This window comes from Enoplosus armatus, chromosome 13, assembly GCF_043641665.1.
Source record: "Enoplosus armatus isolate fEnoArm2 chromosome 13, fEnoArm2.hap1, whole genome shotgun sequence".
NCBI lineage: Eukaryota > Metazoa > Chordata > Actinopteri > Centrarchiformes > Enoplosidae > Enoplosus > Enoplosus armatus.
The window spans coordinates 13378468-13405335 of record NC_092192.1 but is presented as its reverse complement, the minus strand read 5'-3'; the positions used below and the strand labels follow the sequence as shown (position 1 = coordinate 13405335).

At 40.9% G+C, this 26868-nt stretch overlaps 3 protein-coding genes across 3 annotated transcripts in view; 1 reads left to right on the top strand and 2 right to left on the bottom strand.

The window, feature by feature from the left end:
- The window catches only part of tmigd1 (transmembrane and immunoglobulin domain containing 1), an 83395-nt gene that overhangs the window by 15880 nt on the left and 40647 nt on the right, over positions 1 to 26868 (bottom strand). The window lies entirely within an intron of this gene.
- slc47a1 (solute carrier family 47 member 1) lies at positions 332 to 12603 on the top strand. Its single transcript, XM_070917163.1, has 17 exons — positions 332 to 532; positions 903 to 1004; positions 2851 to 2919; positions 3030 to 3178; positions 3761 to 3803; positions 4548 to 4592; positions 5111 to 5208; positions 7526 to 7623; positions 7731 to 7844; positions 8412 to 8479; positions 9181 to 9289; positions 9620 to 9695; positions 9779 to 9848; positions 9966 to 10098; positions 11489 to 11583; positions 12026 to 12130; positions 12229 to 12603. Exons 1-17 carry the CDS (start codon positions 332 to 334, stop codon positions 12601 to 12603), a joined length of 1950 nt encoding a protein of 649 aa, XP_070773264.1.
- LOC139295061 (multidrug and toxin extrusion protein 1-like) lies at positions 16495 to 21798 on the bottom strand. Its single transcript, XM_070917140.1, has 16 exons — positions 21613 to 21798; positions 20364 to 20465; positions 20148 to 20216; positions 19851 to 19999; positions 19722 to 19764; positions 19544 to 19588; positions 19261 to 19358; positions 18958 to 19055; positions 18415 to 18596; positions 18135 to 18243; positions 17795 to 17870; positions 17515 to 17584; positions 17278 to 17410; positions 17097 to 17191; positions 16820 to 16883; positions 16495 to 16733 (listed from the first exon to the last, which is right to left on the bottom strand). Exons 1-16 carry the CDS (start codon positions 21796 to 21798, stop codon positions 16495 to 16497), a joined length of 1758 nt encoding a protein of 585 aa, XP_070773241.1.

Below are 26868 nucleotides of genomic sequence, written 5' to 3'. Positions count from 1 at the left end.
TACAAACTCCCAGACACACTATATTTCCTCCCTACCAAGAAACATTCATCAGCTCTTCTTTGACCCTTGTATCCACAAGTGTATCTGTCACTCCCTTTCTTTTCTTTTCCTCTCTCCTTCATTCCTTCTCTCATGCCCCCCACCTCCTCAAAAGCACATTACTTAATCAATAACTTTGAAGAAGTGCATGTGTTGTATTTCTATACCCAGATAGACCGACTGCCTCTCTTACCCTTGCTCTCTCTTTCCCCACTCCCTCCCTTCCTCCCTCCCTTCCTCCCTCCCTTGTCCATTGGCTTTTCTCCCTCCTCACTTCTTTTTCTGTGTTTGAATGGAGAAGCTGGGTTTCCCGGAACCTGCACGCCCGTCGCCGGGTGCAGGGCCCGTTGCTGGGGTGTCTGTTGCCAAGACTGCGGGGGTTGAGGGAGACGAGGCGACGGCAGCGGTCAGCTCCAAACTGTTTCGGTGTGCATGGCTACCACTGGCCTACAGAGAAGAACTTTACCAAGTCTTACGACTCACGGGCCCACTGGTGAGTAGGGGAAAGTTGAAGTGTTTGTGGGGGGGATTGGTATGTTATTCATAAAGGGCCACGACTATAATAAATTGGGTTACTGTATTCCTTTGTTACAGAGTTACTGTTGAATGTGCATGGTCACAGAGTACAATCAGTTACCAGTACTGAAATATATATACAGTGTGCAAAAGGTGAAATAAAATGGTGCCTCTACTGTATGTTGGTGCAAACCTGTTTGTGCTTGGTGATTTCACAACACTGCTCTCTAACTTAAAACTACTTTTCTGAGTACAAATACGCTGTGTGTTAATAGCAATGATTTGCTGCACCATTTCAGTGATGGGCTGTTTGGAAATTAGTCAAATCGTTGTGTTTGTTTCTACAGCTGCTGTCTCGGATTCTGAACTTCCTCCTGCCGTTTGTTATCACCATATTCTGTGGTCACATTGGCAATGCAGAACTGGCTGGATACGCATTGGCCTCAGCGGTACTATCTTTACTCATTTGCAGTCTGATTGATTTTACTTGCTGCAATTAAAGTAGTAAAACTACTACCACTACTCTTTTTATTGGGATGCAGACATGGACAACACTGCTAAAATGGTAAAGAGCTGTTGTACATCTGCACAAACAGAAATAATTTAGACATAAGTCTGGAAAGACTGACGAACTCCAAAGAGAAGTGAAGCAATGAGAAAGTATTGTTTCTCAGAGGCAATGTAAATATATTGACAGGTGGCTGATAATTTACAGGAAAAACCTAGTAGAGGGATGACCACCAGTCTTCCAAAACGTATTCCCTCATTTGGTTGCCCTAACCAATCAGTTGCAAGAGATGTAATTTTTGCAAACTGAGGTAGTGGTTGCTAGGAGCAGTGAACTTACTACCAAGCTCTGATTGGTCGATTGTTTCTCCCACTGGCAAAAACACTCATCAGTGAATACAACACCACTACTGTATTTGAATATCTCTAATATTCACACACTTGTTCACATAACTTCATTGAGGTTGAGGTCTCTTTTGCAAGACCTGAGACCAGCAGCAGAAACATGTAGCTCAAAAAGACATAACAAGGATGTGATTTAGTCACACATGACTGATGCACATAGACAACATAAGCCCAGGTTTGATCAGCCATCTTGGTCTGCAAAAATATCTGTCTTTCCCCAAACGCTTGTTTGCTTTGCCTGTCTGCCATTTGGTGCAGGGAAAATAGCATAAAGTTGGCTTGTTAGAGCATTGTGTGAATGGGTACTCACAGATCACAAGGGGGCGATCGTGGGAACAGTTGGCACTGAACTATACAGACCGGCAAACCAAAATCAATGAGCAGAAAGCAATCTGCAGTCTGAGGTGTTGATTGTCAGTGGGACTGGGTGTATCGACCCTTTCAAAAATTGTATTTAATGTTAATATCAAGAACTTGATAGTTCTTTTGACAACACAGGTCTACCCTCTAGTTCTGACTGAGTAGACCTGGAAAAAGATCTGGACTCATCCAGCAAATTAAACCTGACCAACAGACAGAGCAGCAACCAAAGTGCAAGGTGTTCTGCACCTTGAGAGCACACAGACAATAAGCAATTTTCTTTAAACAATCCTTGAAATCTGTCATGGTAAACCAGTCACCTGGCTGCGCCACTTGCTGTAACCTCTTCAGCTGTTGTGCATGCATTGTGTGGGCTGAGATCCAGCATCATACCTACAGTTTTCTAGGGTACAAGAGAATACTCAGAGCACAGGCATCTATCTTTATTTTGGAAAGACCACAGAAATAGCTTCTTCCTTAATGTCCTGGTGCATGGCGTCCATGTCCACCTCAGATCATTCACTGCAGTCAAGTTTCAAAATACCAAATATAGTGACAGCCAAAAAGTAAACCTGTGTGCGCACAATATCATGGACTCTAATTCTTCCAGTAACCCCACTTTGCTTGAGACACGGCAGGCTTTGCTGCTTTCTCCTTCTGGAACATTTTCTCCCTACACATTTTTAATGGAGTTGCTACTCTTCATAAAGACTACCTGTTGCTCAACCATGGGCTTTTCCACCCTTGCTGCATCTGGCCTACAGTATTCAAATGTGTGAACACACAGTGCCTGCTGGACTGCTTTTCTTGGAATCTGTTCTTTTCTACCAAGTAGTTTGCAGGAACTATGCAACCACATGCACATTAGTTAAACAGCTGAGGTGTAGGAGATTACATTAATGCACAAATTACTCAGAGATATGGACATAAAAAAGGGACAATGAGTAAAAGACTTTAGAACAGTAAGTGCAACATGCAATTTCTGTTCTCTGATTTTCTTGTATTTGATTCTTCACCTCTCAGACCATCAACGTGACCACAACTGCAACGGGCTTTGGCCTTGCTGTGGCTTGTGACACACTCATGTCTCAGGTGAGCAAACCACATTGTCTGAGACTCATTCTTATTGTATGTTCTACAGAAAGGTTTAAACCTATGTTTTACTTATTTAATCAGATTCAGTTCACATTTGTGTCTTGCAGACATTCGGCAGTAAGAACATGAAACGTGTGGGAGTGATTCTCCAAAGGAGTTCATTGATGCTGCTGCTCTTTTGTCTGCCCTGTTGGGGTCTTCTCATCAACTGTCACAACATACTGCTCATCCTACACCAAGAGAATGAGGTGGCAAGGTAAATTCACAGTTCATGAAACTGATAAACACCTTATATGTGTGTGTGTGTGTGTGTGTGTGTGTGTGTGTGTGTGTGTGTGTAAAAAATGCTAATGCTCTGTTGAAGACAAACTGTTGGTCAGGTTTTTTAAGCAAACAAACAAGACCCATATCTTTAGCTTTAGTGTCATGGTTTATTCTTATCAGCAGTATTACTGACATCTATATTATCTATGCGTTGTATTATTCCAGGTTAATGTGTATAGAGGTATTTTGTGTGTTTCAGCTTTGAGTGTACATTTAGGTAGGTATTTATATAAACCTACATAATATGTTAAGTGTAGTTTCCCTATATGAATGTTATGTAACTTTAGACGCCCGCATACGTGATTCCACCCATATGTAGAATATTATACTTAGATTCCTGTCATTTAGATTCCAGGAACTAAAGCAAGAAAGCAGACATTTAATGTGAACAGACACACAGATGATACTGCATATATAGACTTGCAAAAAGAGGGGCCTATCTGAGCAGGAAGTGAATTATTGTCTTTGTGTTTGCTCTACCAAATTAATATGACTGTGTTTGCCTCCCCTTCAGAATTGCCCACCTCTACGTGATGGCGTTTCTGCCAGCTGTTCCAGTGAGTACACTGAACTGAAACACTCCTGAGAGTCTGAGAAAATATAGTGTGGTCTCCTGGGGGACTCCATTTGTTACTGCCTAATTCAATACATGTTGTATTATGCAGTTACTTGAGCTACAGAATTAGCATAGGATTCTGTATTAAAAACTAAGAAATGCAAATCAAGTTTAGGTGCAACTAGTTCCCTAAAATAGGGAGCATAGCGGAGGATGAGGCAATGAAAGAAGTTTGTGGTGGTCGTCTGAAAGCAACGATTGCAACTCTGATGACCAACTGATTCAACTGAGTCTTTTAGCTCATTAAAAGATTGGATGTGTGCTCCAGTGTTGGTCAATTAAATACCAAAAGACAGGACTCTCTGGCCTCGTCTTCAAGCCCTGCAGAATGTTTATTTGCACACTACTGCATAACCTGATCACTAATCACTCTAATCTGATTAAGATTACCTTAGTCTTTACAGTGACCCAAATTCGACAATAATTTTTTTTGAGGTTTTTTTGGTTGCCTGAAGGATATGAGGTAGCTGACAGGAAATAAAACAACAACAAAATAACTGCAGAAATACAAAATAATAGCAGACAAGTGATGAAACTTCATTGTTGTTTTTTTGTGTTGATAGCTAAATTACATAATTTTTGTCCACACATCAATGATCAGATGTGTTTGAGAATCCTGGCTGGTATCTGAGAGGTCTACCAGTTTTATTGCTTAAAAAATCTACTCTGCCTCTCCTTGCTACAGGCCATGTTCCTGCATCAGCTGCAAGTTGCATACCTACAAAACCAAGTAAGTTTGTAAGAGGAAACAGGTGCGCTTCTCCTGCACTCAATTTCAGTGGGTACCCTACCTCAAAGAATGGACTGCAATTAGTTTGTTTCCACAAAACAAATCCAGGAAATGGTGGCACTCCAGTGGTAAAAAAAGAGAAAGAATCACCCCGTGTCTTCATCATTTTGATGGATTATATTTACATCAGAGATAGTATCATGGGTCACAATTTAAATGTATCAGTACTTTGCTTCATCACTAAAAACCAAAACTAATGACATCCCCATGAGCCTCAGCTCTACTCTCTTCAGTGCTAATTAGCAGATGTTAATATTCTAACATGCAATGCACCGCTGTTCCTAAGTACAGCCTCACCAAACTGCTAGCACGACTGTATCCTCTTAGCCTTGATGCCACTGGAGCGCTGTCTTTTTCCTGAATTTGTCTTGTTTGTCTAGAACCTGCATAAATAATATTCATGCATTTGGAATATTAGCTCTACAGCTGAGCTGATTGATGTCTTTTTTCTCTGTCAGGGGATCATTCTGCCTCAGATGTACACAGCAGCAGCAGCAAACGTTTTCAACTTGGCGACGAACTACATCTTAATCTTCAGCCTCCAGTTGGGTGTCATGTAAGTGCGTCATGCTGCTTCTCCTTATCTTTTCATTTTTTGATGGACTTTGTGTTGCTTGATATGGTATCAGCCTAGTATACAGTGCATCCGGAAAGTATTCACAGCGCTTCACTTTTTCCACATTTTGTTATGTTGCAGCCTTATACCAAAATGGATTAAATTCATTTTTTTCCTCAAAATTCTACACACAACACCCCATAATGACAACGTGAAAAAAGTTTATTTGAGATTTTTGCAAATTTATTAAAAATAAAAAACCTGAGAAATCACATGTACATAAGTATTCACAGCCTTTGCTCAATACTTTGTTGATGCACCTTTGGCAGCAATTACAGCCTCAAGTCTTTTTGAATATGATGCCACAAGCTTGGCACACCTATCTTTGGGCAGTTTCACCCATTCCTCTTTGCAGCACCTCTCAAGCTCCATCAGGTTGGATGGGAAGCGTCGGTGCACAGCCATTTTCAGATCTCTCCAGAGATGTTCAATCGGATTCAAGTCTGGGCTCTGGCTGGGCCACTCAAGGACATTCACAGAGTTGTCCTGAAGCCACTCCTTTGATATCTTGGCTGTGTGCTTAGGGTCGTTGTCCTGCTGAAAGATAAACCGTCGCCCCAGTCTGAGGTCAAGAGCGCTCTGGAGCAGGTTTTCATCCAGGATGTCTCTGTACTTTGCTGCATTCATCTTTCCCTCTATCCTGACTAGTCTCCCAGTTCCTGCCGCTGAAAAACATCCCCACAGCATGATGCTGCCACCACCATGCTTCACTGTAGGGATGGTATTGGCCTGGTGATGAGCGGTGCCTGGTTTCCTCCAAACGTGACGCCTGGCATTCACACCAAAGAGTTCAATCTTTGTCTCATCAGACCAGAGAATTTTGTTTCTCATGGTCTGAGAGTCCTTCAGGTGCCTTTTGGCAAACTCCAGGCGGGCTGCTATGTGCCTTTTACTAAGGAGTGGCTTCCGTCTGGCCACTCTACCATACAGGCCTGATTGGTGGATTGCTGCAGAGATGGTTGTCCTTCTGGAAGGTTCTCCTCTCTCCACAGAGGAACTCTGGAGCTCTGACAGAGTGACCATCGGGTTCTTGGTCACCTCCCTGACTAAGGCCCTTCTCCCCCGATTACTCAGTTTAGATGGCCGGCCAGCTCTAGGAAGAGTCCTGGTGGTTCCGAACTTCTTCCACTTACGGATGATGGAGGCCACTGTGCTCATTGGGACCTTCAAAGCAGCAGAAATTTTTCTGTAACCTTCCCCAGATTTGTGCCTCGAGACAATCCTGTCTCGGAGGTCTACAGACAATTCCTTTGACTTCATGCTTGGTTTGTGCTCTGACATGCACTGTCAACTGTGGGACCTTATATAGACAGGTGTGTGCCTTTCCAAATCATGTCCAATCAACTGAATTTACCACAGGTGGACTCCAATTAAGCTGCAGAAACATCTCAAGGATGATCAGTGGAAACAGGATGCACCTGAGCTCAATTTTGAGCTTCATGGCAAAGGCTGTGAATACTTATGTACATGTGATTTCTTAGTTTTTTATTTTTAATAAATTTGCAAAAATTTCAAAAAAACTTTTTTCACATTGTCATTATGGGGTGTTGTGTGTAGAATTTTGAGGAAAAAAATTAATTTAATCCATTTTGGAATAAGGGTGTAACATAACAAAATGTGGAAAAAGTGAAGCGCCGTGAATACTTTCCGGATGCACTGTATACTAGTTAAGCCTCTATAGCATTAAAGCAGAGAAACTCTCTCTCTCTCTCTCCCGATCACTTCACTGCTGTCCGAATAGGAGAGGGCTGGGGGCTGATGCATAGCCAGGAGTTTGGAAAGAAAAGGCAGGAGGTCAGAAAACTCATTATGCATTTTAATCTATCTGAGAAGAATGATTTATTTTTTGTTAAAACAGAGTCAGCAGTACACTGATGTTTATTATTTTTGTACTTTATTTAGAGAAGGGAGGCAGTGTAGGGCAGAGAAGGAAAAGAGAGCTCTGACAGGAGTTGATCCTGGTCCAGCTGGACGAACATTTGATTCAACAGGCAGTCGACTTAACCAATCACGTCTCTGTGGTTGGGCCATGTCAAGCATGGACAAATCTTCAAGGCTTATTCTCAGACCCTTAGACATCAAATGTGCTCAAACCACAACGTAACTTTAACTGTCTCGATGCTGACCTCCTTTGACCCCTCAGTGTGCAGTTCTTCCCTGTCTTTGCCTTGAGAGAGGGACGGAGTCACAGTTAATGTAGAACGACACTAGACATTCCTCCAATATAAAAGAGATGTTCTTTAATGTGTGTTTGCAGTGGATCAGCAATCGCTAACAGCCTCTCTCAGATCGCCATCTGCCTGCTGTTGTTTGGCTACATCAGATGGAAGAAGCTCCATCAACAGACATGGGGAGGTGGGTTATACCAAATGACCAAATCAGGATTTCTGAAAACGGTTGCCCTCTACAGGCCATATTGAGTATTAACCTACCCCAACCTTTGTGTGTCAAACCTTCTGCAGGCTGGTCCACTGACTGTCTGCAGGAGTGGGGCTCCTTTATGAAGCTGGCAGTTCCCAGTATGTTCATGGTCTGTTTTGAGTGGTGGATCTGGGACATCGGTGGTTTCCTTGCTGGTCAGTGTCGTTCGCCACACACACACACACTTGGTTTTATTCCTAATTTCTTTAAAGCCTGTTAGAGTGGAGTTTGAAAAAGTGTAAAGTATCAAAAGAAGTAGACTACAAACTTAGACCATCAGAGTAATTGTAAAGATGCTTCAATCACATAAAAAGTTTATACATAGTGACTTTAAAATGGATGTTTAGGAATATTTAGAAACATATTCCATTAATAATTAGAATATAAAACATACTTATTTCCTAGTAGCATTTGTTCAATATTACCAGCGCAAGTCAATGGACAAATGTTTGCTACATCAACGAAGTGTATTTAGTTGTTTTAAACCGGCTAAAGAGATAAACACAAACGTCTTTAATTTTCAAATAAACCAAACCACTTAAAACAAGGTCCACAAGGTAAAAACACAACACATAGCTGTCCTGTCAGACCTGACCTGTCAGATTGATAAACAAGCAGCATGCTGTATATACTGATCGTGCTTGGTCAAGTTTCTTGGTGTAGCTTTTAGGCACAGTGGGAAAGTCTTTGTAAATGTCTGAATCTGACCTTTATCACATCAGGTGTACTTGGCGAGGTGGATCTTGCTGCCCAGCATGTGTTGTTGGAAGCAGGAGCCATAACATACATGGTATGGATCATTCAGTGTGTTCACTTGAACATATTATGTACATACTATTATTTAACAATAATTCAGCATATTGGGAAATGCTATAATTCATTTTAGATGAGGAGATCTGTATGTTAAGAAAGGACCTAGATCCAGGAGATGCTTAGCTTAGCTGAGAATTAAGACTGGAAGCAGGGGGAAACAGCGAGCCTGGCTCTGTCAAAAGTTAAAAAATATGACTACCAACACCTCTAGAGCTCACAAATGAACACGCTGTATCTCGTTTGTTTTATTCAGATATGGAAAAATGAAAAAAAAGACGAGCTGCGGCCAGGTGCAGTGACTTGTCTTTTCATCACCTTGTCTATAGCTGGAGAAACTCTTTGCTAAAATCACAAATTGACATTTTTTCACTTCTGTTTGTGTACAGATTTAACAAATGAGATAACTAGTTAGTGTGTGTTAGAGATGCTGTCAGGTTTACTTTTGAACTTTTGAGGCTAACTGTTTCCCCCTATTTTCAGTGATTATGCTAAGCTAACGTCCTCCTTGCTCCAGTGCTGTATTTCACACACACAGACATGACTGTGGAGTCGACCTTTTCATCAAACTCTCAGAAGGAAAGCGAATAAGCGGATTTCCCAAAATGGCAAACTATTCCTTTATGTCAGCTGTGTAACTGCTTATAACTGACACCAAAAAGTAATATGGGGTCCTTGCAGTTCCCTCTAGGTGTCCAGGCAGCTGCCTGTGTGCGTGTTGGGAATGCTCTGGGGGCCGGGAACACCACCAGGGCTATAGTCACCTGCAAAGTGGCCCTGGTTCTATCAGGTATGACGACACATGTGGATATACTTGTAAACACAAACATACATATTTAATATAAGCTAAACCATGCCCAATTCTTCATTCTGATTGCTTGGCAGGTGTATTCATTGCTACTAATACAGTATAACTGGACACCTCTGACGTAGGTGTAGTCAATGTCTTAAACTCTGAGTAAGGACAGAAACACCAAGGTTTAGCGAAAGAGCTTGAAGTTTGATAGAAATAGATAAATACCTGTGTGAAACATTTAATCTCAAATGTGTTTGATATGATGTGTGCATTACAATCTTGTCAGTTATTATCCCTTACCTTACGTGAATGTCTTTGCTATAGGAATACTTGCTGTGTTCCAGGGTTTTGTCATTGCTGGCTGTAAGTCCGTCGTTGGCTACTTATTTACCTCTGATGAGTGAGTTTCAGACCAACACACATCCATTCCTGTACCATGTAAAGGCAGCTCTGGTTTTGATGGTCTTCTTTTACTGTCTGCAGAAACATTGTGGCGATTGTCTCAGAGAACCTCACAATCTACACGTTTCTACAATTCTTTGATGCGGTTCTGGTATGTTATTATAGAACAGATTTACATTGAGCCCTACACATAGCTGTTTGCTTGTTTTGTTGAATCAATGCGTTTTTTTTCGTTGTTTCTTTTTTCAATCTCTGTGTATGTTTTCAGTGTGTCTGCTCAGGGATTCTTGTGGGATCTGGGATGCAGAAAATTGCTGCCTTGTCCAACCTGGTGTGTTATTACTGCATCGGCCTGCCAGTGGGAATAGCTCTGATGTTTGCTGCCCAGCTCAGAATATTAGGTAATGCTTTCATCCTGATATATCTCTGTATTTTTCTGCAAACAAGCTATAAATGAAAATGAAATAAATAAGGAGAGCCTGTTATTGATCAGTGACCAGTGATCTAATTCGGCTCTGGATCCCAATTTTAGGCCTGAAAATGTTCAAAACCACAGCTGTCTGAAATGAAGACAATTCTTCACTTTTTAAATGACAGGGATTTTAATGAAGCATTATGAAATAACTAACTAAGATGGTTGCCTGCAGGTCACGCTGCAGCCTAAAGTCAATGCGTGTAGTCGAGAGTGCGTAATTTCTCATCTCACCTTCATCACGTCATCATTATGGAAAGGATCCCTACAGAGATAGACCTTTTTGTGAAAGAGTTTTTTAAACAGAAACAGAAGTCTCGCTCTGAAATCTTGCGAGAGGTGAGTTGTTGTAGGAAGACAACATTGGAAATGTGTCAGACACCTTCTTACTCTTTAACAAAAAGATATCTGTATTCTGTATTTTTAGCAACTTTTTTGCAATACCATTTGCACATCAGTACAGTGACTTGCATAAAGGGCCACTATAAGATAACTTTGAACTGTGAATCATGTAAAGCTACTCTAGTGGAATCCCAGAATAAAAATATAGTGCTGAAATGAGCAAAATATGGGACCTTTAAATCCAGGTTCATTAGTTAAACCCACTAACCCACTGTATCCCGCTGCACCAGTCTTTCCTTAATTTCCCTCCCTGCAGCCTGCCATTTACCCCCTGCCAGAGTGGTTCTTTACTGTCCATTAGAAGTGTGCATGTATTGATAAATGTGCATGCATGCTGACACACACACACACACACACACACACACACACACACATACACACACACACACACATTCATCCAATGTGCATCAAAGCTCTGACCTTGTGAGGTGTGCATCTTCTCGCTTGTATCTATATTTCCTTTGGTGACACATGCAGGACATTGTGACAAGCAAAGTAATTGTGTAGCTCTTTGTAAAATAAGTTTGACCTGACTCTTTTTAGGGTAAATGGATTGGATTTAATGAATTCAGTTATAGTAATTGTTGAATACATTTGAATTTGTCCAAATAACCAGAAAAAACGAATGACACTCCCATCAGCCTCAGCTGTACTTTGTGTTTAATGCTAATTAACAACACGTCAGCATTCTAACTAACTAACTAACTACTAACATGGTGAACATGGGAGAACATTGTAAGTGCTTTATTTAGCACAAAGCACCACTGTGCCTAAGCATCACATAGCCGTTAGCATGGCTGTATCTTAGTCTTTTTGTCATAAATATTAAGTATATAATTTGTTTATCTGTGTATGTACGTAGTGAATACACTGTAGATCTTTCTGTCATGCTTGTGCATTTGTGTCCCTCTTGTTAGGCCTGTGGCTGGGTCTCTTCATATGTGTTTTCCTTGAGATGGGTTTCTTCCTCATTCTAATCTTCAAACTCAATTGGAAGAAAGTCACACACAAGGTAAGATGCTCTTATCTTTCTTTGAACCACATGGTATTCAAACCTTTCCAAAAAGGATTGAGGGCAGGGATGTAATTGGGATTATCAAATAAACCTCCTATTGGGGAAATTCTTTGTTATAATGGAGCTTCATTAGGAGGCAGTCTCATCAGTAAATTCTGGCATCCCTGCAGCATTTTCCTCATACCAATTGAATTTTGGCAGCATTTTTAAAATGTTGTTTTGTTTCAGTTTTTCAACAACAAATCAATCACAAAGTCTATTTTTGTTTTGCCACAAATGAATACATTTTAACAGAATTCTTTTGAAAAGAAAAGTGGAGGCTGGGTGTAATACTTTCATTTTTGGAATTTGTGAGTGACTGAAATCAGTTTTTTTCTACATTAATAGAAATACATTCATTTTTATGTGTCTCATGAACATCATACTGATGTGTTTTCAGGCTCAGCAGCGAGCTGGAAAGAAAATGGTGGTGATATCAAAGCGCCCTGCTAGTACAGTGCTGAGTGAAGCGATGGCGCCTGCCATCTCTGACTGTCCTAATACAGTAAGTGCATATGTATACAGTGTGCAGTGTGTAGTTAAGCAGGGTGTTCTTGCTTTTTTGTTTGTATTGATTAACAGCAGCATATTTGCACCCTGAAGGCCCAGTTGGATGGTGAAGAAGCCCCTAAAGCAGATGGCTACAGTCCAGTCAACACGCAGGATCTGGAGCTGAAAGTGGGTCATGAGGCTGGGGGCAACAACACAAATGCAGGAGGGACAGTGGAAGATGCTAAGCAGAGCAAAAATACTCCAAACACCAAACCTCAAGCGCTGCTTTCTGTCACTCAACTGATCTTGCGTCGGGGACTCATCGTCTTGGCTTCAGTTCTGATTTTAGCCATAGGTGTCGCTTTCCACATTATTTTTCCTGCACCAGAGCCCTCTGCCCAGAGCAGGGTCAACTTTACCCTGGACTGGGCTAATGACACCACTCCTACACCACTGGCTCCACTGGACCTGACCCCAGACCTCTGATCTATCTTTGACCTCTGAATGTAGATATCTAGTGGCTGAACACAGTTCTCACAAACTGACAATTTAGATCTCCTAGAGAGAAAAGTGTTCATGTCTAAAGTTTACTCATAGACTTGGGTTGTTATTTTGTAAAACTGCAGCTTGACATGGGCTACTGGCTCTGTCTTGTGTAGAGAAAGAGATGCACTGCTGAGCAAATCCACAGAAAGCTGGAAGCAGTATCAAACGAGACTGGCAGGATGAACAAAGGTCTTGTTACAAACATCATGTTTTAACCTGCTCAGCCTGAGATGCTCAACTGGGACTGCAAGACACATAATAAATCCCTCACTAAGAGACCACGTGGGCATTGAGGAACAGATGTTCCTCCACAGATAGCTTTTGATTTTTCCACCTGTTCTTGTCTTGATTTACACATTACACTGTGACATGTATTTTCTTTCTTACTGACCTTAAATCATGTTCTCGTGTTTTAACTTTTAAGTGTTAAGATTGACTGTAAATATCTGATGTAAAATTTACATGAATACATAAATATGTAATACGCAGTAAAACTATATGAGCAGGCTATACATTACTGCATTATCTTCCTGTATCACTGTCACTCTGGCCTTTTATTCTTCAGGACAGAGGTGATTGATAAATAATATGCTAGTTATTTTTTTTACTGTATATCTATAGCCAATAATATAATGTACTGCCATGTGATAGCACCCTAATCAATAAAATACTTTTAAAGTGCATAACAATGAAACTAACCACAGGAAGTTTCATGCGTGGTGGACTTGAAGGGAAGGAATCCTAACTATGTCACCAAGAATTCAAAAATTAAACAACCGTCCTATTGACGTCACAGCATCCAACGGCTGCCTTTGTGATGGCCAGAAAATGCTACTCTTGGTCATGCTAGCATGTGGATGCTTTAGTAATAACTAACCCAAATAAGTAGCTACTTTAACATGAGATAGTCTCACCAAAGAAGATTTAAACTTTACCAGTCACACATTGTGTAAATAAAACTGCACACAGCCTGAGAAACATTTCAAGCATTTGGATTTGTTAAAGAAGGTGTCGCAGATGTGACTACTCATGATGTTTCCATTGTTGCTTTAGTTATAGGAACTCAAAAGGTAAGGTTTAGTTATTAAATGTAATGGAAACAGGCCTCTTTTGATAAATGATTCATGATAAAACAATGATTTAGCCACTGTTGTTTATGGATATGCACGGCACAACACATGCTACAGTGATTGGTCAAAGGCAATCAGTGCTGACGATTGATTTGTTTTTGTCATCCAGGAGAAGAGGCAATCACTGATTTCTGTTACATAACGTATACTATCCATACTAAGAGTGGTAATACCTAGTACTGCATATTTGACACAAAAAAGGTAAAAAGATGATGGATTCAGGCAATGCACGATAACTAATTTCTGCACTGATGAGAGCAGCTCTTTGCCAAAGATCAATACTGTTGCTGCTCTACAAAAAAACCCTCACATATTAGTATTTGATCATATGCAGTAGCCAGTAGTTCTGGACTTTTTCCACTAAAATAATATGCGATATTATTAACTGCAGCCATAATTTAACTGAATTCCAGGTTATTGTACTGCACGGTGACACAACCAAGTAATATGAGATTCCTTAAACTACTGTATCACAAGTTCTAGTCTAACGACACTGACAGCAAATCTTTACACAGTCACTTGTTAATGATGCCACAGCATGTTACTGATTGCAGTCTCTGGAGGTGAGCGGGCCAAGATTACAGTCTCTGTGAGGAGCCTGTGGCAGTGTCTCCGCTGATGAGCAAGACTGAAGCTCAGACGACGATGTAACCACGTATGAATCAAGCCTGATTTACATGTTGAATAACGATAAATTAATATGCAAGTTTTTAAGTGACTGTTGCAAACATCAATCTGTTGCAAGCCAGTGCTGATGTCAGTTTGGAGAGTGCAGCAGCTTGTGGATGCACTGGCCTGAGTGGAGACTTGAATGGACGCCTCTAAGGTTCAAGCACTTTTGAAGTTATCACCTACTGAAATGAATAAACCAGAATATGCAGCGGTTAGTCTGCACCTTGCAAGATAAAAATCCCTTCAGAAGAGCCTTACGGTCACCAAAATTCAAAATATGATTGGATTAAATAATTATTCTTTCAGCTGATGCATACTTTTGTAAGTAAGAATTGACAAAAAAGGAATATGTGAATTCACTTTTAGAGTATTTACAAAAAATAAATGTTATTTGAGGCTATGTGTTACTAACAAAAAGTTGAAGAGGTGCCATACTTTACTTATGCTGCTGTCCAATGTCTACTTAATACCAACGCTGACATGGTCTCACATCAAGCAGCCCTACACAGTATTAGTATTTTTTACAGAAGCATAAAAGGGAAAAGATATACATACAGTTCGACATTTTGGGACATTTCTGGCTCTGTCCGACATTAACAAAACCTGTTTACCAATACGAATTAAACAAATGAGACATAACTTGTTAATTAGTGAGCTCCAAAGGTGCTGGTAGGTTGATTTAATTACCTTTGGACAGAGCCAGGATGGCTCTTTCCCCCTGTTTCCAGTCTTTATGCTAAGCTATGCTAACTGGCTTCAGACTGTAGCCTTATATTTCACAGACATGAATGGTTTCAATCATCTCATATAACTCGAATAAGCACATTTCCCAAAATGTCAAGCCATTGCTTTAGTGGATCTGTGGCGAAACACGATACATGTGTATATTTCAGAAAATCATTCGTGGTTAATTATATGCTGTTAACCGGGGTGAATTCTTTATTTATGAGCAGGTTATAACTGTGAAGCCTGAGCTAGCTAGTTATCTGCTCCTTCACAGCGTGAACAGGTGGTTGATTTGCTCAGTTTGACATGTCTTCCTCCAGCCAGCATGTTGCAGTGTGAGCGTACAGACCTTTCATTATCATCAATTTTGGCAACACAGATCAAAGGAAAGAAAAATAAACCAAAGAAAAAGAGCAGCTTTTCTGTCTTTGATGATGAAAGCACACATCCACAGATGCGCAGTATCCTAAATATAGCATTTAATCATGCTATTACTAATTGTGGCATCCATTCAGACTATATATTTCATAATGAGAGCATATGTTTCGTCAGTGTCTTGATTGGAGCCCATCTTACACAGCATGTTTCTATATAAAGGACAAGTGTCTATACAGTATTTTGTCAGTTGAGCTTTTCATTAGCTGCCTCATTTAAGTCATGTTTCTTCTCCAAAACATGACTAATGTAACAACTAAAAAGTGTCTGGGTTTGATCTATTTAATACATGAAAGCAACATGACAAGAAATGCTATTATAATATAACTCCTATTGGAAGATAATTGTAACTTTTAAGACATTCCCTCACTTATGCAGGAATGACAGGACATAAAGTAATAATCAAAGTGGATCTGAACTCTTTCACCTCCAACAACCTGTGTAAAGATTCCACTAATTTAATGCAATTATGGAACATTTTTACTGATGTAATGCTCAGTACTGAACAGTCATTCTAGTGCAGCTATTTACCCATGATTAGTACAAAATAAATCTTGTAAAACTGGGAGAGTGGAATGGAAATTTGTCATTACAAATTGCTTCAGATGGGCCAATATTGTAAGATGGAAGCTGCTTCTTCTCTGTCATCTTAATCACTTTTTAACACCCAAAATTGCAGTCAGAACTTCAAGAATATACTGTGGTAAATATAATTTTTCTGCCCATGTTTCTGTTCATTGTGTGTGTACATAGTTTGTCTACGTGTCATGCTTTACTGCTAAACATGAAGATGCATCTGAACTCTCACTGGAAAAGGCAGACTCACAGAGCTTTGTTTTCGTGCTGCGCGCATGTGGTCTAATAATGGTCACTCGTCTAATTCGAGCAGTCTGATGAGCAGATCACTCATGAAGACTCCAGCAGCGAGGATGACGAACATGAACAGCACAGCGAGGCCACGTCGTACCACCAGCTGCCTGACAGACAGAACCACGTCATCTGAAGTCTGCTGACCTGCACAGAGCACTTCCAGCTTCCCCTCCACTGGACTCAAAGAACTGGATCGCCTGGTCTTTATTTGGGCCTGCTTCTCACCGGAGTCCAGGGCTGTGAGGGAGAGAGTTTTAATACATGGTTAATGTTACTTGTGAAGATGTCCATGTGTAGCTGTAGGTAAAACAACTTGTGTTTACCCTTGTTTTCTATCCCAAAGATCTTGTTCCTTTTTGTAATGTTGACTCCGGCTCTCACCAGCGCCTATTCAGAGATATTTAAAACAACATATTTCAATTTTTTTTACATATTTAGAAGACACAGAAAAACAGGCTGCAATATTAGTATCACAATCCGTCTACATTGTTTAATTTGCACAGATTAAATTTATCATAGTTTTATCTACAATAGCAAATGCACTGTATTAATTAAATTAGTTATATTCCTCCTGTGACACAGATGTCACCAGTGACTCACCTCTTCAGTGACTTTCTTCCAGTTTAGTTTACACAGGAAAATTATAAAAAATATGCACTGTATCAAATTACAAATTAAAAACCCCGACCACAGCCCTGCAACAGAGATGGAAAGAGTCCAGTTTATTAGTTTGACTGGAAATACGATTAGATTGCTGTATAAATATGTTATCTTTCCTCACCCACAATGCCCATTCTGACAGCGAACATCAAAGACACGCCAATGGGGAACCCAATGAAGTAGTAACCCACCAAGTTACACACAGCACCAATCATTTGCTTCCCTGCCCCCCTGACAATACCTCCTGTAACACCCTGTGGAGGTAAAACAAAGAGAAATTTAAAAATCCATGCCAACAAGCCAGGTTTATTTTGCTCAGCAGGAGGGATAAAGTGACTTGCATGGCAAAGGTTCTCACCGCGAAGGCCTCAGCAACATGGATAAAACAGTACATCTTCATGACATCGGCCACCCTCTGAATAATGTCTCTAAAAGCAACATGCAAATACAGATTTGAAAATGAAATTCTGACAAAGACAAGCACGTGCAAAGTTGATGGAATTGACTGACTCTGAGGTTAATACATGATGAATTACACATTGACACTACATGAGCCATCTGCCTGTTGGTTATTGCCTCTGAGGTAACAAAAACACAAACCAATGAATGTTAAGTTAAGCATCAAAATGCGTACTTACTTCTCTGCAGTGAAAATGTAACCAATCACGTCCTTAGACACACCAAGACAAGCTCCAATGACACATGAGACAATAACTGGATTGGGCATAAGAAACACAGCACGTTATTGGACAAAGGTGGTAAATATATATAAGCATAATGTGAATTAGCATATATTTTAAATTATGAAGCGACAGGGAGAACAGAAGACTCAACAGAAGCTTTAGCTGCAAATTTAAATGGACAAACATGACTGAAAAAAGTTTGGTTTGTAGATCAGAGGAACAGATCCAAGGAGCTCTCCTCCTATATCGGTCACGCTGTGGTGGAGATTTGCCAGGCTACATATTTGATTCATACATGCACAGATGAGGGAGACCTTGCTGGACAGCTTGGCTTGCTCTGTGTCCCCGGCACCAAGAGCATTTCCAACCCGAACACTGGCAGCGACAGACAAACCCATTGGAAACTGTGGGGACAGGATGAGGTAATACACCAAGAGTCATGGGCATTGTCCTGTGGATCATTATCCACACAAATATTACACTAATACACATCAATCCAAAACACACCAGAATAAAGTTATTTAGAGTAAGAGAGAAATCCTAACTACATGAAAAACGTGATGTAAGGGAGTTACCATGTAAGCGATAACAGCCAGTTCATAAACTATAGACTGAGCTCCCAACTCAACCTCACTGATGACGCCCGCCAGGAAACCTGCAATCTCATACAGCCACCACTCCAGACAATGCATCAGCATGCTGGGGATGGCCAGGTGGAGGAAAGGACCCCACTGCTGCAGACAGTCCCCTGACCAACCTAGGAGATAGTAGAAGGTATGATGGAAATGTATTTATACCCAGTCAGATTAATTCATTTCAATTGCTAAGCTAGCGTAACCTAGAGTATTTTTGTAAGTGCACAGCAAGTCAGCTGAACATACCAAGCTGAACATACAGCAATAAATAAATTATGAAAATATATTTATTTCTAAGGAGCATTTATGTTTAAATGGAGCTTTTATTCCATTCATCTGACTAAGCTAAGTAATATAACAGTCTCAGAACTTCATTTCTATTTCTATTTCACTGATAATTAGCGCTAAATTACATAGTTCTTTCCAGAAATCTCTCAAGAAATCATAAGCAAATAACGGTTGAATGAAAACTTATACACTTACCATCCCATGTAGCTTTGTGCAGTCCCCTGGAGCAGATATAAACAAACAAGAGCACAGCCAAGGAATACTGTGAGATGGCATTGGCAGCTGCTGATCCACTTTAGTGGTGTCAAGAGGAACAAAAAGGTAGAAAAACAAAGCATACAGTCATTGCCACTGTCACTCATTCAAAAGAAGCTCTCAGATAAAGCCTCCAGTTGACTATTGTTCCTGTGATTAGTTTAAAATATTAAAGATTATGACTCAGTTAAAAGAGTATTATGAATATATGAATACTATTATGAATATGGTGGGTGTACTCACGCGACCCCCAGATCCAGAAGATTGAGGAAGATGTAGTTGATTATTGCATTTAAAACATTCCCCGTGGCTCCAGATATCACCTGGGGCCACATGATGCCCTGTGAGCCAAAGCAAGCTGTTTAAAAAAAACAACCCCATTTCAACGCATCAGTGCACCTGCTGTTTGTTACGTTCTCACAGTACACGTTCCTTTCTAACACACGCACAAAATGATCTCATTACTGACAAACTTTCAGGTATTATTTTTGTTTCACACCAGTGGTCTTGCAGTCATTAAATGCACCTGATTCTGAAGATATCTCCCCTGCAGCTGGTACATGAAGGCAGCCTGCAGAATCCAACATGAGGCATGAATGGGGTTAATTAGATCAATAATGCAACACAACAACCATTCAATACAGCGTATATGGATGTAGATACAAAAAAACATTTTGTAAAACCGTGGAGGAAGCTGAACTCACTGGCAGAGCCGGCATAAAGATCTTCACATACAGCTGGGAGAGTCTTTATGGCAGACGGACAAAAGGGAAAATCATAAATGAGTGTAAAAACATCAATAGCATTTGTGTTTCAAAGCGGAAATTATTCACCTGGCGACCTCTGTGCTCTGCCTGACAGCCAGCAGAATGGGCTGAGTGTTAATGAGGATGGCCCAGCAGGGGAAACAGGCTAAGAGCAGAATCAGAACTCCCCTTTGGAGTATCACTCCGACACGCTTTAGGTTACCACTCCCATAAGTCTGCAAGAGAGGGGTCAGAAAAACAAGAAAATAAAGTAATACTCGCTTGTGTGCAAGGAAAAGGGCAAAACTGACAGAGAGCAAACTGTGAACACAGCAGTAACTGGCGAGGACTGACCTGGTTATATAAATAAGATGAATTGAATACCTGAGATATGAGAGTATCACATGCTGATGCCAAACCACAGCCAATGGAAATACCTGTGACATTTATTACCTATATAGAAAGAAAAGAAAACCAGATTCATGCTTGGATAGACAAATAGTGACATTCAAAAGCAACGCCATGACAGAGAATGAGCAGTGATCTTTGAGAGTAGAATGACAATAAAAACAGAAACAAAACTGCAGCGGGATCACTCACCGCTATTGCTAATGCCACCCCTGCCAGCTCAGTTTTCCCCAGGTGACCGCAGAACACCATGCTGACGAAGCCGATCAGGAAGCTCATCAACTGCGAAATGAACTGAAAAACAAAATCCCACTCCCTCGTTTTCATAACTATAAAAAAAATGAATGTATATACAATAGCTGATTGAGTTATTATTCATGAAAAAAGAAAACATTGTTTCAAAGGACCTTGAGGTAAGACAAAGTTCTTATTTGCTCTGGCAGCTGACATGTGCTTTGGTTTTGCTGCCGCTCCTTTGTATTTTTAAACGTCTTTACTACTTCTCTTTTCTTCTTTAGAAAATAGTTCTAGTGATTGCTGGTGTAGGTTTTTGACAGCCTTTGGCATCAAAAAGGTTTGCACAAAAGGAAACTAAATGTCCTCGTCTATCAAGTTCTGGGTTTGTGCGATGAATAGTCAGTCAGTGAAAAGTGAATACATGTTGGGTTCTCCGAATTGCTGGGCTATTTTTCTCCTCACAGTGTTATAATTTTCTGTTAAGGAGACACTTGAAAATGCACTTTATTTGTGTGGTATATTGAAAATATAATATAATATATGTTAGATAATTGATCTAACATTTGTAGATAATGCATATGCAAGTCTATGAATTTGAGATGATTTTTATGTGTATATGAGAAATTTCAAGGGTTTTAGGGGTTACTTTTAATTTAGATTTAATTTATATTCAAGTGTTCGCTCTGTATTTGTCAGAAACTAGTGACGCCTCTCAGGCATTGATCTAGTCCATTGAGAGGGTGTAATCTGTTTTAGTTAAAATGCTATGTATCATGGCCACACTTTTATCACTATCAGGCAGTTCTTTTTCTAATTAGTCCCCATGGTTTAGAGTTATTAACCTCTTAATTACTGTTATAATAAAGCAGGAGGCAAATTGAAAAGAATTACTGGTGTACCACAATCGTCATGTTAAAAGTAAAGTAGCAATTAAAGCATTTTCACATTAAAAGCAACTCAGACACATTCACTTTTATCATGGTAATAAGTAACCTACACTGTAAACTACTCTAAATAATAGCTGGTTTTAAAAATACACAATCCTAACAGCCTCGACAAGACAGATGTTGCTGTATTTCATATGATTCACACTCAATCATTCTGAATATTGCTGCAGACTCTGTCAACAATAGCTCTAAAGATGTTTAGTCTGGTGGAGTCAAATTATATTCTTGTCAACTGTCACATCTAAACACAATCTTACCACAGGTCCTGCCAGTTTTAAAAACTGAACTATTTCATTCTGGTAGTCCACAGGTACCCAGAGCTTAAAGCTTTTCAGCCAGGATCCGCAGCGTGAGTCAATACTGTGAGCAGCAGGAGATGATTCGTCTGTTTTGGACTGTCCGTTTACTCCCCTACATGCGGTTTTTGTAGCTAAATCTTCCATACTGAAATGAGATTTGGCAGAAAACAGAACTCAATCCCAAACTGAATGATGTTCGTATAGTACAATTCCCTTCAGACACAGACAAGAAGGCTGGGAGTAATCAATAACCAATTACCTGGGTAATAATCAATAACCAAGCCAATGTCCGTCCACCTTGCTCTCTGTCTGTGCGAGTGGGCATATATAGTATGCTGGGGCATTGCTACAAGTCAGATCTCTCCACCCCCGACCCACCAACAAGCCGCACACTCCTCCAGGAAACTTAAAACGCTGCCAAGATGGAGCTGGTTGTTTTTCTCTCAGCTGCTCTTCACTGTTTCACCAAAGTTCAAAGGAATTAAATGTATCTGGTCAAAGTGTAAATACACATGCACACTGTATGAGTAACAGGGCTTTCACCCTGTTTAACCTGGCCTTTAACAGGGCTTTGACAGGAGGTGGAAGATATGAAGTTACTGTAGAGAATAAGGTAGGATGGGTACATTTTGTGCATATTTGAATTTTGAGTTATGAAAGTCTACTGCCTCATAGTTACATTCTTACCACAGTGAAAGATGACAGACAGCTCAGGTAAAAGACACATTATCTTTGCTACTGCATATGTATGCCATTTTGGTTTAGTAATACCTACAAGCTTTCAGTTTTGGGCCATGAAACATACATACATTTAATATGTGAAGATGATGAAGCTTGGTGATCATAATACACAAATGGTCTTCCATTGATGTCTGCCTTTATATGAATTTTGAATAACATATTAAATTGCATGTTGTTGAGTTGAAACAATTGGATGAATGCAATCATGTGAGCACTACTTTTAATGTAATAGCTTTGATTTTTGTATTTCATCATGAAGTTATTGGATTAAAGGTCCAACATTATAATGTATCCGAGAAACAACAGTTTCAGCAAATTCCTGGTTTTATATTGTATATAAATGACCACTAAAAGCTGAAGGCGATATTTGAAATTCCCATCACCAGTTCAAACTACGCATTGTCTGCTAGAAAATAAAACAGACTCCTGAAACTAACAAACTCTGTCAAACCATTTCATGACTGCAGAGATACAGAAAGACGATGAGACAAACGCATTCATTTCTCCCTCACTGAGGTAAGTCACTGAGTCTGTCACTGTAAAACAACACACACGCTTGTATCCTGTTACCTCATCATGTAGCATGTTATATTCTTCCTCCCATAGTAACACGTCTCAGAGAGGCGTTCCTCTCTCTGGTTGTGGCTTTGAGAACCTCCCATTGGGTGGTGCTGTTTTGCTCTTGTTGAAATTCAAACGCTCAGAATTTCTGGCACATCAGGCTGCTTCACTGAACTTTGAATGGATTTCTAATCATTTAATCAAATGATATAAACATTTGTTTCTGCTCCAGCTGCTCCAAGTCATTAAACACAGTCAAGCAACCCTGCAACATACCGTCGAACATATTGTCGAACACTGTTAATTTTTGGAATTTCAACTCTCTTCTTTGCCTCGAGGGCCTAAAGGAGAAGAACAGAAAAGAGAAAGGAAAACTAGAGGAGGCCAACGGGAGAGGAAGGGGGTGACACCTAGTGTAGGCTCTCATTCATTTTCCTGGTTCAGTGATGCAGCAAGGCCCACCGGGTCCACCCACCCACCAAATTGTATTCCTCCGGCTCCCCCATCTCAACCACACTCACAGAATCACATACACACACACACGTAAATATGTTCCACCAACCAGCGGGGCTGGCGTCCGCCGTGACGTCACACTGCAGTTCTTCTCGGGCTCCACTGGATGACAGTGGCAAGTCACCGCTTACACATGATGAGCCGTCATTCTTAATGGCGACCGGTCAGAGTGTGTGTACGTGAGTGCATTTGTATATGTGTTTGTGTTTGTGTGCATGTGCGCTTGGGTGGGGTTTGCGCCTGATGGGTAGCGATGGGGTATTGAGGAGGTGGAGAGGGTTTATTGGTGGGGGTAGGTGGGTTGATGGAGGTGTAGGAGGCGGGGGCGGGCAGTAAAATCGCAAATGAGAGGAAATTGTTTTGAGTCACAGCAGATTTGGTGGAGTGAGATAAGGGCTGATGACGGTGGTGGTGGTGTGATTAGGATTAGGGTGGGGGGTGGTGGGGGGGGTAGGGGTATGGAGAGAGTAGAAGGTGGTGGTGGTGGTGGGGAGGGGGGTTGAGTGTGTGTGTGCATGGAAGGTTTTGGGAGGGGAGAGAGTATTTGCACGCACAGTGTCACTGTGTGTGTGTGTCGGGGTGTACATTTATCTGTGTGTGTGTGTAGGTTGTGAATCTTTTCCCTGACTATGAGAGAGGGGAATTGAGGGAAAGATGAGGAGATGGGTGGTTTAGATAATGGCGGCCAGAGAGAGCGGACGAGGGCAGAGCGTGTCACGCAGAAAGATAGAGTGCGATGGAACAAGAAAGAGTGGATGAGACAAAAGAAGTGAACATTTGATAGAGAGGCTAAAAAAAAAAAAAGGGAGACAGAGTGCAGAGGGTACACAGAGGAGGGGGGTGCAGGCCATGGATGAGAGGATGGATGAGGGGAGGGACGTTGAAAGAGTGCCAGAGTGATTTTCGACGTTTTCTCTTCCCTCCTTTGTTGGTTACGTTGTGGGTAGCTTTGGCGGCGAGAGCTTTAGGGTTTTTTGGAGGGAACAATGACGCAGAGGGACCCGTCGCGTCTGCTCCAGCTGATAATGATGATGCCTGGAAATGATAACAAGAATAAGTAGCTTCTAGTGGAACCCTAAAACTGCTGGCACGTGACGCGTACGTCACATATTATCACCCATGACACACTGCACTGGACACACAGACGTGGCTATCTCACGTTGGCAGTGTGTGTGAGGATGGTCAGAGGGAGCGAGCGAGACACAAAGAGAGATAGAGGTGGAAACAGGGAGAAAAGGGGGAGCGGGGAGGAAAAACGGATTATGCTCGGAGTCTGTCACCTGCACACACTTGACATTCGCATACAGGACAAACGCAGGAGATGTGGTCTGAAAGTCAAAAACAAAATGAATGCATTTATAGCTGCCCCTATTGTATGTGGGCAATCTTGTGTAATTTTGATTTTATCAGTAGCGACAAGGAAAAAAAATCAAAGACAACCACTCAGAGAAAGCTGAACCCTACTGAGAAACATTATTTTGAAATGTGGTAAAACCTGATTGAGATGGTTGGGGGGAGGGGGGGGGGGTGATTTATTTGGTCACATATTTTTGACCACATTTTTCAGTTTAAATCTACACAATGTCCAGCACTTCATTCAAATTTTAGACTTTGTCAAAGGAACAAATAATTGAAGTGTGCACTCGTCTCACTGAAAAATGACGATATAGATGAAAAGTAATTCAGCCATGACTAAAGCAGATGAAAATTTGCTGTCTGCTCTTTTGATGATGTATGAGCTTTTGAATTTCTTTGGTGAGTCATATAGAAATTACTTGAAATAGTCATAGCGATGCTGCACTCACATTGTGTACTAGGTGCTATAAATATGGTTTGATGTTTTGAGAATTTGAACTTCATCACTTTCGTGAGGACGGCTGGCAGAGACGGCAGAGGAAAGGTATTCTTCAGAAACAAATTACAATCCTAACATGCGACTGCTGAGTCTCTCAGGTAATTAGATTACATTATGCCTTAATGAATTCCTTGTCTGACCTGCTAAAACAGGCATCATGGGAACACATAATCCCACTGTTGATTTAACGCTGCTGTCCTAATGCAATGGACGAGCCCTCTCAAATGCCACCAACCCTGATTTGTCTTCCGTGACTCATCCAGCCTCTAAAACAATGCGGCACCGTGCTGCTCGGTCCCTCATGACACACTGTCCTTTCCATAGCACCCTTGATGAAGCTGCGGGTTTGTCCGCAGGGGTAAACACAAACAGACAGCACCAAAGGGTGTCTCGGGGACCGCTCGCATGGGCAAATACATGAGCAGACAAAAAAAAAACCCTGGAAGAAATCTGAAGTGAACAGGTTTTTCAGGACATCTTGTATGACTCAGTCAAAAGCCTCCCATTAAGCTCATGGGGTTATTATGTATGACTGTGTGTTTCTGTCGGTGTGTGATGGGGTCGGAGGGCTGTATTATTCATGACAAATTCATGCTTGGAAGTGATCCTGTGCTTTGTTGACTCATAGACTGAAGAGGCTCATTGACTGTGGCAGCTGGTTGACCTTGGAGAGAAGGCAACCTGTTTCTCTCGCTTTTCGTTTAACCCGCGGGAGCTATTTTATTTTTTTTCCCTTTCTCTCTCGTCTGAGGAAGTGAAGCGGGAGACGTACGATCTGACAAGCCGAGGGTCTCAGGAGCAGAGCGGCACCTGGCCTCACCTACAGCGTCTAGAACATACCAACAGCTTGTGACGCCTTGAAAGTCCCTCAGCTCTTTAAATGGATCCTTACAAGTTATGACAAGTGGCTTAAACAACTAGGCGGTATCTTGTTTTTGGAAATAGATTGAAAACAAAGAGTTATTGTTGCTAAAAGCTTAGCACTACATGCCAGAGTGATCTCTGATTCCACCTGGTGGCCTTCATCACAGCGTGTGCACTGCTTTTTTTATCTTTACTGTAAACTTGAATGCATGCATCAACACCAACAAAAAGTTTGGTTCCATTTCTGAAGTAAAGATATGAATGATTTTAGCTGTAAATGTACATAAGGAATGGTTATCTCCATTCCAGCAATACAACTTAACACTTAAAACTACAGACTTTTGTAAAACACTGTTCATCAAACTATCGTACTACTACGGTTGTACTACTATGAACCAAGTTAGCAATAGCGTTAGCTGCCTTCCCCAGTACTCCCGTAGGCAGACGAAAATTATAAATAACCTGATGCTCTAGGAATAATATAAAAATCTGATGCTCTAAGACACCACAGAATGATTCCCGTTGCTTTAAACCTCTCTTTGTTCATTGGAAGGATCGACATACAGCAGGTTCATTCTGTTTTTCCATTGATTTGCTTCCTTCATCACTGATTTGGTTTTGGACCAAATGTGAGAGAGACTGATGAATCTTTTCAGCATTTGCAAAATGGCGCTTGGTCC

Bases quoted from the DNA above. Each gene is read 5' to 3' on its own strand.
- slc47a1 (XM_070917163.1), top strand. From the start codon at position 332: ATGGAGAAGCTGGGTTTCCCGGAACCTGCACGCCCGTCGCCGGGTGCA. The intron at 2,920-3,029 runs GTGAGCAAACCA...TGTGTCTTGCAG, and splicing joins GTGACACACTCATGTCTCAG to ACATTCGGCAGTAAGAACAT. The intron at 4,593-5,110 runs GTAAGTTTGTAA...TTTCTCTGTCAG, and splicing joins TTGCATACCTACAAAACCAA to GGGATCATTCTGCCTCAGAT.
- LOC139295061 (XM_070917140.1), bottom strand. From the start codon at position 21,798: ATGGAAGATTTAGCTACAAAAACCGCATGTAGGGGAGTAAACGGACAG. The intron at 19,056-19,260 runs GTGAGTACACCC...ACACCACTAAAG, and splicing joins CTTCTGGATCTGGGGGTCGC to TGGATCAGCAGCTGCCAATG. The intron at 18,597-18,957 runs GTAAGTGTATAA...ACTATCTCCTAG, and splicing joins GCACAAAGCTACATGGGATG to GTTGGTCAGGGGACTGTCTG.